The sequence below is a fragment of the Trachinotus anak genome, unplaced genomic scaffold (assembly GCF_046630095.1).
Source record: "Trachinotus anak isolate AG129_WGS33_773 ecotype Australia unplaced genomic scaffold, CSIRO_AGI_Tana_v1 ptg000007l, whole genome shotgun sequence".
Classification (NCBI taxonomy): Eukaryota; Metazoa; Chordata; class Actinopteri; order Carangiformes; family Carangidae; genus Trachinotus; species Trachinotus anak.
In genome coordinates, this window is record NW_027273858.1 from 24,268,204 (window position 1) to 24,281,591 (window position 13,388).

Sequence of the window (13,388 nt, forward strand, 5' to 3'; positions counted from 1 at the left end):
GGGTCTCCTTTCTCATATTTTCTGTTTCATGATGCACCAAATGTTTTCAGTGGGTGACAAGTCTGGACTGCAGACAGGCCAGTTTAGTGTCTGGGCTCTTCGACTACAAAGACATACTATTGTAATACGCTCAGAATGTGGTATGGTGTTGTCTTGCTGAAATATACAAGGCCTTCTCTGAAAAAGACATTGTCTGGATGGCAGCATATTTTTCTCCAAAATCTGTATATATCATTCAGCATTAATGGAGCCATGGGCCCTAATGCCCCCTGACATCATCACAGATACTGGCTTTTGAACTGTGCGCTGATAACATGTTGGATTGTCCCTCTCCTCTTTGGACTGGAGGACTCTGTGTCCATGATTTCCAAAAAGAATTAGAAATTTTGATTGGTCAGACCACAGGACAGTTGCAAGCTGCAATTAATAAATTCTTTGTAATTTTATGTTGAAGAATATTATTCTTAAATTGTTGCACTATTTGGCCAGGCAGTCTTTCACAGAGTGGTGAACCTCTCCCCATCTTCACTGCACAGAGACTCTGCCTCTCTGGAGCCTGTTTTTATATCCAATCATCTACTGACCTGTTGCCAATTAACCTAATTAGTTGTGAGATATTCAACCAGGTATTTTTTTTTTAGCATTACACAACATTTCCAGTCTTTTGTTGCCCCTGTCCCAACTATATTAAAATGTGTTGCTGCATCAAATTCAAATTTTGCAAATATTTTTCATTACACAATAAAATTTCAACTTTTGATGTGTTGTCTTTGTTCTGTTTTTGATTAAATATAGGTTTACATGATTTGCAAATCATCACATTCTGTTTTTATTTACATGTTACGCAGTGTCCCAGCTTTTTTGGAAACAGGGTTATACAGTGCATCCAGAAAGTATTCACAGCGCTTCACTTTTTCCACATTTTGTATGTTACAGCCTTATTCCAAAATGGATTTAATTCATTTTTTACCTCAAAATTCTACACACAAGACCCCACTATAACAAAAATATAACATGTACATAAGTATTCACAGCCTTTCCTCAATACATTGTTGAAGCACCTTTGGCAGCAATTACAGCCTCAAGTCTTCTTGAGTATGATGCTACAAGCTTGGCACACATATTTTTGGGCAGTTTCTCCCATTCTTCTCTGCAGAACCTCTCAAGCTCCATCAGGTTGGATGGGAGCGTCGGTGCACATCCATCTTCAGATTTCTCCAGAGATGTTCAATTGGGTTCAAGTCTGGGCTCTGGCTGGGCCACTCAAGGACAGGGTTGTCCCGAAGCCACTCCTTTGTTGTCTTGGCTGTGTGCTTAAGGTCGTTCTCCTGTTGGAAGATGAACCTTCACTCCAGTCCGAGGTCCAGAGCGCTCTGGAGCAGGTTATCATCAAGGATGTCTCTGTACATTGCTGCATTCATCTTTCCCTCGACCCTGACTAGTCTCCCAGTTGCTGCTGCTGAAAAACATCCCCACAGCATGATGCTGCCACCACCATGCTTCACTGTAGGGATGGTACTGGCCAGGTGATGAGCGGTGCCTGGTTTCCTCCAGACATGACGCTTGGCATTCAGGCCAAAGAGTTCAATCTTTGTTTCATCAGACCAGAGAATTTTGTTTCTCATGGTCTGAGAGACCTTCAGGAGCCTTTTGGCAAATTCCAGGTGGGCTGTCATGTGCCTTTTACTGAGGAGTGGCTTCCGTCTGGCCACTCTACCATCCAGGCCTGATTGGTGGAGTGCTGCAGAAATGGTTGTCTCCTTATGTACATGTGATTTTTTTGGTTTTTTATTTTTAATATATTTGCAAAAATTTAAAGCAAACTTTTTTCACTTTGTCATTATGGGATATTGTGTGTAGAATTTTGAGGTAAAAAATGAATTAAATCCATTTTGGAATAAGGCTGTAACATAACAAAATGTGGAAAAAGTGAAGCGCTGTGAATACTTTCCGGATGCACTGTACTTTTGAAGAGGTGCACATCAACTACAGCATAGCTGGGGAGAGGATGCCTGTAGCTGCTGCAGCCAGGCCATTAACCCATCAACACACAACTATAAATCTCTCTGCAGCCTCTGGGTTTCCAAACTTAACTCATCTGCAATATGAATGTTTTCAAAACTCTCCTTGAGTTATCACATAAACCTTTATCTTGGTGCTTCAGTGTGAAAGGGGCACTAAGACAAAGGGGCACGATGACCCTCCACCCACATTAACCTGGTGTTAGACCACCAGCACTTGGCTGTCAGCGTGGTCCATGTGTGTCATGCTGAAACTGTCATGTGTCGTTGTCTTTAAAATGAGACTAAAATATACACACAGCCAAGAATGATTTAACAGCAGGAGCAAGATTTCCTCCAAGTTCATCTGAAAATAACTCACCTTAACACAAACACAGAAGACTGAGTGCGTCTTTAAAAGCTTTGTCTCAGACATGGAGTCCAGGGCCAGGGACAACTTCACTGTGCTCCGTCTATGACTACCTGCTTTGGTATGGTGTCGCTGTTAAATAATGTGATGAGCAGCAGCCAGAGCAGCATGACTCTCTGATGAGTGTTTACATGACGCCAGCAAAATGTTTATTCCACTGATGCTGAGCAGATAAAGGCTGTTCAAGTGCTGCATTTCAGAGAGAGGAGCCAGCAGTCACTGGACCTCCCTGTGCTGGATTTTGCCTCTGTTGCACCAATTATGGTCATTTTAATTACATTAAACTGAGATCTGCCCTTTAGGACACTCCAGACTTCATTATCAGTTTTAATAAATTAAATTAAATTAAATAATAAAATTTCTAAGCTCTAGTGGAAATTATAGATAGCAATGGATAATACTACTACTACGAATAATAATAATAATAATAATAATAATAATAATAATAATAATAATGATAATACATTACTGACACCAGCTAAATCTGATTGTAATTATCAAGTTATAGGATCTTTATAATTTTTTTTTCAATTAATGTTTTATACACAAATTTTTTGACCTGTTCACATCTTCATTACACTACATTACCTTCAAATGGAGTCCACTCCACTGTTCACTCAGTTTGCTGATTCAAACTTATGAATAAAAGGTGTAATAATGTGGCTAAAATTTTCATGCCACCGTGAGTTTGACACTTTTCAGAGACGCCCAGTACTTTGGTTTATGACTGAACACAGAACAACATCAACCACAGCTGTACTTTGTGTTTAGAGTTAGTTAGTAGATGGTAGCATGTGTACATGTTTAACTGAGATGGTGAACATTGTAATTACGTTAGCATGATAGAATAGCTCAAAACAGCAGCAAAGAATTTTATCCTGAGTTCTCTGGGCGAAGCAGGTATCATGGTCAATATCAGCCAGTCAATATGGCCACTGATTTCATCTTTGTGTGAAGGATAAGTACCTTAATTTTGACTCATCATCAGAACATTTTTTATCTTCGAAATAAAGAATGTGGCAGCAAAGACAGAGTTGATATGTCTCTCTAATCTTCTTTCCCAGATAACAATTACTTTTTATTAGCGTCAGCAGTTTCTTATTTAACAGACACCAGCTCGAGAAGAGTCCTGGTTCCACACCTCTTCCTCTTCACAGTTCTTGTTCCACTGTTCTCCCGGAAACACTCAGAGCTTTTAGTCCTTAGCCAAACACAAGCAGAGAGATATGAGGTAAAGTTACACAGAAAAGACAAACAGTACAATGTACTGCAATATAAATAAAAACAACTGATGAGACCAGAAACAGTAAAAAGGCAATAAAAACCTAAAAATGGATGATAAAAAAGACGACATCACATAAAAGCAAGTCCATAAAATTGGCAAACCACTGTAACCTTTAGATTTCAGTCTTGACATTGGGACAGCCAGAGGGCCAAGGCTGGCTCATATGGGGTTAACATTTCTGTCATGTAGCTCTGGGCCAGGCCCCAGAGTGCTTTAAACGTGATCAGTAAAATCTTTATATAAATTCTAAAACTGATAGGAACCCAATGAAGAAAAGCCAGGACAGGGGTGAGGTGATGTTGTCTGTTAAAACCAGTGAGAAGCTGAGCCGCTGTATTCTGAACCAGTTGCAGTGTTGGTTCCTTCCTCCAGTGCTTTGGGCCAGTGTCTCTGAAAGTGCCAGTTTTCTTATAATGTGGTGTCAGGCCACAAAATCAGGTCTACATGATAAAATGCATTTAGTGCAGAAATTCCACGGAAGTCCACGTCCTACAAATGACTGTTTCTATCTGCAGTAAACTGAACAACTTTACCTACAGTCAGTCAGACATTAGAGGCTGCACCATCCCAAATGTAATGCGTTGACGTGTTGGTCATGGTCACGAGGTATTTACAGAAGGAGGCTCCAGTTGTTGTCTGACTCTGACCCACAACTGGCCCTCACATGGTTCACTAAATATAGAAATCCTGTAGCACCTGTTACCCCCTGGGGTTTTATAGAGGGCAAGATTGTTTGTTTTTAGAGATTAAAGGGGCATCATTGCTTTTGTATTCAGGATCAAGCTGATTTTTACTGAAACACTGTATTTCATTCTTACACTGTTGTGTTGGTAGTTTTACTTTATTAAAGGATCTGAGTTCCTCCATCCTTGGTTTCCAGTTTGTGCGGTGGGTGGATGGAGTAAATGTTTATTATTCCCATAAACAACAGTAAAAAGGAGGCATTGTGTGAATCTGATCACATTTCAGATTGACTGCTATAATGAAGGCCTTTCTTCTCACTGTGTGTGTTTTCAGCTTCATTTCACTTCAGCTTTAACTGAAGGACTAAACACAAAACTGATCCCACCAGTTTTTGTTTGATGGTTGACTTCCGCTGTGGTGTAGTGTTAGTGCAGGCTGTCAGAGCCTCTGACTGCTTGAGTTCCTGGGGGAGCCTGACAGTGGAGGGGTGTGATAGCCTCTTGGGTCAATAATGGATGTCCCTGGAGGCCTTAGCCTGGTCTCTGTGATTTGGTCCTGCCTCAGCTGCCTCCGCGCTCACTGCTGGAGCACACACAGAGTGGAAGGACGCACAGCCGCCCTCCACCTCTCCACACACACTGTTGGAGTCGCAGTGGAGCAAGTGGATGCGGGAGAAGAAGATGTCACCGGTAGAAAGGAGAGGAAAGAAAGGAATAAGCGCTAAAGCCGAGACGAGAAAATGCGCGGCGCGCCTCTGGAGGCTCTTTCCGCACCTTTTGCTATGTCTGTCCCTGGTCGCTTACGCGGCGCTGGGTGCGCTCCTGTTCCAGTACGTCGAAGGAGGGAGCGAGTCCCCCACCCAGCCGGAGTACCATGAGTTCCTGGGTCAGATCGTCAGGACCGTCCAGAACTCCACCGGTAAATGGCCAAGTTAAACTTTAAAAGTTCATTTACATCGACGTGTGAGGACTTTTTATGGTTGCTAATTAAATCTGAGGTGATTTTGGATTTCCATCTGTGAAGATCAGTTTGGACCCAGGCTTGCGTCCTTCTTCGCCACAGCCTAATAACCAAATAGCAAGCCCATATCTCTGTATTAATAATGGCTCGTTACTCCCTGGGCTCCAATTCAGCTACATTTCCTCTTGATTTGCAGGTAATGCCTCCTTCACGCATGAGGAAATAATGAAGAAAGTGGAGGAGCACATGAAAGACAGCTTCAAGTCCATCTGGCTCCAGAGACCTGAGAGGTGGAATTTTTTTGGCTCCATGTTCTTCTGCTGCACCGTGTTCACAACAATTGGTGAGTCAGAGGGACGATCATTCATACAGTGGGGTCCAAACGTCTGACACTTTCCCATACAAGTAAATGCGTCATTATTGATTTACCTCTTCTCTCAGAGGTTTTCATGTTGCCTATTGTGGTCTGTTACTTGTGGTTTGGTGCACTTTAGTACTAATGACTGTGCTCAGCTCCATGCATTGACTTTGACAGACAGTAAAAATGTTTGCTATGTAGTACTGTGATGCATACTAAGCAGTCAGCCAGTGTGTATACATGTCAGGAGATCTGGAGTTTCTCTCGGTAATACTGTACTTTATACAACAACAACTGGAACCTCTGTTTACTTATCTAGTAAACCTCCAGTTGCCCCAGTGAAGGGGCAGTAGAATCTGGACTGATGATGAATTGAACCACATGGAGGTAAAATCGTGCCATTGAATTCTATTGCTGCACTAATGAATATTGTTATATTAATAGACTGAATGTAATGTAAAAAGAATTATCACCAGTTCTTTTCAGCTGAACTGCAGCTTTACACTTTGGTTCTCTGTCCCCACTTTAAAGGTCCCATATCCTGAAAATAGATTTTAACTGTTTTGGGTTTTTGCAAAATAAAAGCTGTGAAAATATGAAAATATGAAATTGGTCATTGCTGCCATTCCTCTAGCTCCCCCACAACAAGATGGCCTCCCAGCTTTACAAGTAAGAATTTGATCCAGTTTCTACACTGAAACCAGAAAAACCTATAGTCATTGAGCAGCGGCTGCAGCTGAGTTGTGTGGGGGAGGGTAAGACAGTGTAAAAAACTCCCATATTTGGGAGTTAAATAGGCCAGTTAAATAGTTATTTGGGAGTTAAATAGGCCAATATGAGTCAGTGAAATCTGGTGATTGAAATCCTGCCACTCAGTTATACAGCTTCAATAATGCCAGACCTCTGTGAGTTACTGACCATGAATCAATAAATGAGCTAGCAGCCATTTATACCAAACGTTGCTCCATGTCTGCTAAATCTGTGATAATGTGTGAGTGTTGTGTTTATGGCCTGTTGTGCTGTCCCCATGTGGATAAAAAATCTATTACAATAGGCTAATAATCAAAAGTAAATTTACCTGATCTGAGTTCATATTTATCATGTGATTCAACATGAAGTAAATTAGTTTCACCTGGTCTGAAATTTTCAGAGTGATGTACTTCAAAACTCCTCGTGTCGACACAGGAGGTTCAGCATGAGCAGCACTTCAGCTTCAGTCCGGCATCTACAGAATGTGTACAGAGGAGCCATTCAGGCACAGTACTGAGCGTAGGTGAACTGTGTACAGAACGAAAGAAAATAAACTTTCAGTATAAAAATATGCATGAAGAAAACGTGAGCTGTTACCATAGACTGTAAATAAATATGGACGTAGCCTCTGTCACATCACCCACAAGTTTCTGAAGAGCAGTTTTGAAGCTCAGAGCTGCTGCACTGTCACCATCTTGCCAGTGGCTGACTCCACCCCTGACTCCTGCCTAATCTAAAAATGGTCAAAGTGGTTGGGCGTGTGTGGAACTGAGACCTCGGTGCATGTCAGTTTGTGGGAAGCATACGCTCACCCACCTGTCAATCAAAGCGGCTACGCCCTCAATGCCAAAGCAAATTTAAAACAAGGGATTACAGCAATAATAGCAAAGATCTTTCTATTATGTGATCTGTTTGATCAGCTGTCTGAATCTGTAGTAAAATTATACTGATTTGATGTGTTTGGCTTACTCATTAGGAAATAATTATGAAATGTTGCTGAGTACTGACAAAACTTTTGTTGTGGAAATATGATCTCAATGGACTTTGCAGCACCTTGCAGGGTTGTGTAGGATAAGGGGAGCTGATAATGGTGCTAGATGACAGGTCATCAAAGTCATTTAATCTTCCCTAAGAATCTATAAAATTTCATGACAGTCTGGTCAGTAGTTGTTGAGATGCTTTTCTCTGGACCTAGAACATAAACACAAAAAGTTTAAGTTGCCTTCCTTCCTTATCTGTCTTGTGTCTCATGATCAGATGGCAGCTGTTTCTGGATGGTTGTAATAACTGTGGGCTGACTGGCCTGTGGCCACTGTGTGTTTGTCCCTGTGGGGCCAATGCCCCATTCACAGTTTTAGAAGAAACATCTCGTTGACATTGTTTGGAAGTGCTCATGTATTTAACTCATTGGAACAATCTCAAAATAATCAGAGCCCACAGTGTGGTCAGGCCAATTCCTGGGAGCTGATCTAACCCCCCATTAATGCCTGGTATTAAAATGTGATCTATATCCAGATATGTTATCCGCATAATAAGTGATACAATCTCACCTTCCCATTTACACCTGGTGTTTTTAATGCATTCTCGTTATCCTCACTGAGGTCAGATCTCTGTCCTGAGCAAAACCTGTGTAAACCTGAGTAATTTCAGGTGGCAGCAAATCAGCTGTAGGTGTCAAAGACTGTATTTACACCAATTAAGATCAAAGCACAATGTGAGCCACTAGAGGTCAGGCACATTCTGATCACAATACCCTTACACCTTACATTAAGATGCGGTTTTCCTTATCCAAATACAAACAGCATTTTAATACCAGGTGTAAACAAGGTCTAAGAATCTGTAGACAATGTGCCTGTGTAGACAGCAGGAAACAGCCTTAGATCATCAGCAGGAGCAGCCTCAGACTGTATTTACTCCCCCGTCTGTGATTCAGATAAACCAGTGTCTGTACTGTGCTGTCAGGTGACCACGAACCAGTAGTAATTAGCAGGGTGCTTCAACACATGGTTGTCGATTTTACCAGTGATCATGAGTAAGCAGCTTATTCTGATGGAGAAAAACATGATTTGTGATTGTAGCAAGTTTGAAACTAAATTGTCTTTTTGCATTTTTTTAAAGATTTTTTTTATGACTGCAAAAGGCTAAAATTATATGAATCTATTTCAGGGTCCCTCATGATGCTCAAAAGCCTTACAACAAATAAAACACTGAAAGTCACAGCTTTCCTCTTTGGTGGGTTGGCAGTTTGTTGAGGTAGGATGAGACTTGTTTCTCTCAACGTGATGACCTATTGGTTGATTGATATTCCTGAAATAAAATCATAGCTTCAGCTTCATCTTTTGGGCAGAGGACAGAACTAACGTAGGGATTCTTATGCTGGTGTTGGTCAGTCTATCTGTTGTCCAACACTTGTTCCAGTGCAAGAAATCTCAACAGACTACAGGGTAGCTCCATAGTTTACAACTGTGGGCCTCTCAAGGCCTTAAGCAGAGACCTAAGGCACTAGTTAAAAAAGATTAGTACAAGTATACACCAGAGGTGGGGACCTGAGTTTGGGACTTGGACTCAAGTCACACTGAAGTGACTTGAGACTTGACTCCAGATTTTGGACTTGCAAACAATCTTTATTTCTTTATTTGTCAGCAGGATTATGTGACCAAACTTGGTGGAGGGATGAGGCATGGGCCACGGAAGAACCCATCAAATTTTGGGGAAGATCCTGATCATTTACGATGATTTGGAATTTTTATGCCCCCGTGCCAGCGACAGCCAGGTCCAGAGGCATTCTGTTTTCGGGTTGTTCGTCCGTCCATTTGTTTGTCTGTCCATATGTCCCATTCTTGTGAACACAATATCACAGTAATGCCTTGATTGAACTTCTTCAGATTTGGCACAAATTATCATTAGAATTCAAGGATTAACTGATTAGAATTTGTGTGATCAGCTCTGATCTACATAATTTTATCACAGAAAGATCCAATGAAGGAGAAAAACTACTAAAATTCAAATGTTTCTGGTGTAATCTCACACTCTCTATCGCAGCTAACTTATACAGAGGAAAAAAGAACTACAGTTTAATGTTATGGTTGTTTTATTTCATGTATTGTTCTACCAGTCATCATAATTAATTTATCCTCTGTTTACTACATGAATCTTATAAAGTGTGATACAAGTCATAGCCAATGTGATTGTGTCTCCAGATAGGTTTTGATCAGTCCCACTCCTTCCCTGTTGTCTTCTTTGTTTGTTCTTTGACATTGGCCCTGGTTGAACTTTGCGCTCTGCTGAGCACATTTTCTAGTTTTTTATGTTTCTGGCACATTAATGTTAAGGAAATGTCAGATGAGCAGAATGTCATTCCCTCCCTTATTATCATGTGCAACATTAAAAAGTAGTGACAATGATGCAGTACATTCTTTAAATTGCTTAAATATGATAATGCAGTGTTCTAAGCAGCCTGGATGGCAGCAGATGTTTAGAACACTCATTATAACTATTAGAGACTTGGACTTCAAACTTGACCTGCAAAAATGACTTGTGAGCATCATCACTTTTGGTGAAATGAATTTATTCATGATCACATTGTAAATAATTAATTGTGAATTTCCCTATAGGTATAAATCTTATCTTATCTTATCTTATCTTATCTTATCTTATCTTATCTTATCTTATCTTTATTTAATAATTTGTCTCTATGTTTTAAGTAATTTGTTAATTTACCTATTTACTTCTACTATCTGGAGCTTGTTTTCCGTGACATGATTTAATGTCTAAGAGCCTTGTCAAGATACATTAGTCTGTCTGCTACTTTCATATACATGATAAGTGGTTAAGGGAAGCCAGCTAATGGCTAATGGCTTAGGAGCAACAGGAAGCCCACAGCTCAGTGAAGGCACTCTCAGAGGAGAATGGTGTTTACATCACCACAAAAAGCTCATTAGGAGTTGTTAGAGGTTCGAGCCACTCTCCTCTGTGTTGTCCTCTTAGTTACTCTTGAAAAGTGAAATTGATCATTTAAGTTCCAATGGGAAATAGTTGTGTAAAATCAATGTTTTACAGTGTTTTAGTCTAGTTTCAGTCAAGACCAAGAAAGAGCATTTTAGTCAAAAATCTGCAAATGGCGAACAAACAAACTGGGAGTATGTGTAATTAATAATGCAGCTTTGTAAGAGAGGGTGTCTATTGTTAATTCAAGCAATAACTCCAGACATGAAAGAGGTTTAAACAACGAAGTCTGGAAAAGATGCAATAACATTAGCAAATCCAACGCAATCCCTGTACAACAGTCCTGAAGTAAATTCTACTCCTGTAATGTTCAGATTTGTCAGGACTGTGATTTTATTGTGAAATGTTTTAGGTCTTAGTGGTAGTACTGTACTGGTCTGTGGTGTACTCATACACTAAGTGGTTATATTACATTGTACACTGTATATAGTAACAGTTTACTACTTCCCAACAACTACACTCTAAACCAAACTTCTATATAATATGTTGAACATTTTATTAACCAGTAGATGCTGCAAATAGACAACATTTAGCTGCATGGACCCATTAAAAGTCAACAAGACCTGACTAACAAATGTGTATGACAATTAGCTTGTATTTTAGCATGATAGCATGTTCAACACTCCAAAATAAACAAACTTGTCTCAAGTTAAAGGTTAGCCAACTTAGCTGGCTAGACTATTTTTCAATTAGGCTAATCCTCTATCTGCAGGCAATGCAGTGAGGTGCTAATACACAATGTTACACCCTCAGTAGTTGGCTTAATACAGCTTTAAAAGTAATACTCTTAACATTACCTCAATTTCTTGTTGTGCACCTTGAGGTGCCAAGTTTGTGATATTCTTCCCAGCGATTTTCTCCCAACAATAAATTACCGCACATTCACTTTTCAACAATATTGCTTAGGTTAATCACAGTTCTTGATTTACTCACAGTTATTGAGCGAAGATGTCAATTACATCTTGTCAGCATCTTGTCTTGGTCTTGGCAAGAAAGGTTGTTTTGTCACAAGTAATTGTCTAGTTGATTTCATATTTACGGGTCTGTTAACATAGACTTTGATGGGATTGTTGTTTTTGGATTTAAAAGGATTTGAACTGTGCCACATATGTCTTTAATTCCTGCAATTACTGAAGTGTCCATTTTCTCTATTACTGTTGCAGGGTATGGGGAGATCTATCCGGTTACCCTGCCTGGTAAGGTTGTGTGTGTCCTCTATGCCATGGTGGGAATCCCCCTAATGCTTCTGGTCATTCTCGATGTGGGAGACTTCCTTGCCAGGCTTATGTCCAGAGCCTACGTCCGAATTCACACCCTATACAAAATTCTCCTCTCCCACACCTGTTCACCATGGAAGGCTCATAAGAGGGCAGTCGAGTCGAGCCATTGGGCCCTGGACGATGGAACCTTTGTTTTCAGCCGCGATGTTGTGATCGGTGAACCCCTTGACATCCGGCAGGTGCTGCGCACCCAGGCGGATGTACGGCACAAATCCATCCAGCTCCAAAACAACAAAGAGATCTTCGAGAAGATCCTCGCCAGGGAGAATTTACTCAGAAGGGGCCCACTGCTCAGGACCCTCTCCTGCCCAGAGCTGGACCGGCTGCCGCCACCACCCAGAGGATATGCCATATGGGACTTCACAGGGTTGGGGGATGGAATGGAAACACTGGATGTACCCTTTGTGCTGATTCTTTTCATTGTGTTTGCCTACATTTTCTTTTTCGGTTTGATTCTGCCGTTGTGGGAAACAGAATTCAAGGGATTTGACCCCTACTACTTCTGCTTCATCACGCTCACTACCATAGGTTTTGGTGACATTGTGCCCAATCACCCCAAGTACTTCATGCTTACCTCACTCTTCATCATTGTTGGCATGGCCATCATGTCCATGGCTTTTAAGCTGAGCCAAACACGAATTGTAAGCTGCTACCGCCAGTGCATCAAGTTCATCAGCAGGGGAAATGTGGAGACTTTCAAAAATGAAGAGAATGACTAAGTCACAGAGAGAATCTCTGCCTCATTTCCAAGAGTTGTACAAGCTCACACTCATGGCTTTGAAATAGGCCCAAAATGGAGTCTGTAGGAACTTGTCCAGTGCACTCTTTGTGCTGGGTGTTCAGTTATGAGCATGAGCAAAATAAAAAATGTGCATGTGCCAAACGCTTTTGCCCAAGACAGTGATATTCAAAATGATTTCTATCAAAAGGAACTTAAAATTCTGCATATCTAGGTACAGTATCTTGCCAAGGAATGACTATTAGTTGTGCTGCAGCAGTTGTACTGCTTTAAAGTATGACAGTGGATGGACACAATCGTTTTGTGTTTGCTCTGGATTTCTTACTTCCTGCTAGAAAAATTCAATAAAATGTCTTTGAAATCCAGCTTGCTTTGTTCTTTTAAACTTCACTTTATAACATGGTGTGAAATTAAAATGGCTGCCCACACATATGGCAAGTATTACTTTTCTAGACTGTAATATTAACCCTAGGGTTGGGATGGTTGTGGTCAGTTTGAGGGGCTGGGGAATACATAATCTCAATGACGAGTCCCCACAAATAAACACTGAAAAAAAATGTTAATGCAACACTTGTTTTTACTTCTGTCACAACAAAAGGCCACACTTATTGGACATTTATTGGCACTGAACTGTGGGAGTCACATGACTTCAGCTACAGATTGGGGGGGGGGGGTTGTGGATCAGAAAACGAGTCAGTATGTACTGTGACCACCATCTGACTGATACAGTGCGACACATCTCCTCTGTACAGAGCTGATCAGGTTGTTGATTGTCGGACCACTCCTCTTCAGTGGTTATTGGCAGGAAGTGGATCATGCTGTCATACACACAGAGTCACAATGTCCCAAACATGCTCAGTAGGAGGTGAGTGAGGGGTTGGTTGGATGAACTGCCAC

General features: G+C 41.0%; 1 protein-coding gene across 1 annotated transcript; it reads left to right on the forward strand.

The window, feature by feature from the left end:
* The first annotated feature begins 4,062 nt into the window (after positions 1–4,062).
* kcnk18 (potassium channel, subfamily K, member 18) lies at positions 4,063–12,856 on the forward strand. The gene is made up of 3 exons (XM_071481544.1): positions 4,063–5,317; positions 5,556–5,702; positions 11,636–12,856. The coding sequence occupies exons 1-3, from the start codon at positions 5,065–5,067 to the stop codon at positions 12,469–12,471; spliced, it is 1,236 nt and encodes a 411-aa protein (XP_071337645.1). The 5' UTR covers positions 4,063–5,064; the 3' UTR covers positions 12,472–12,856.
* Positions 12,857–13,388: the final 532 nt, after the last annotated feature.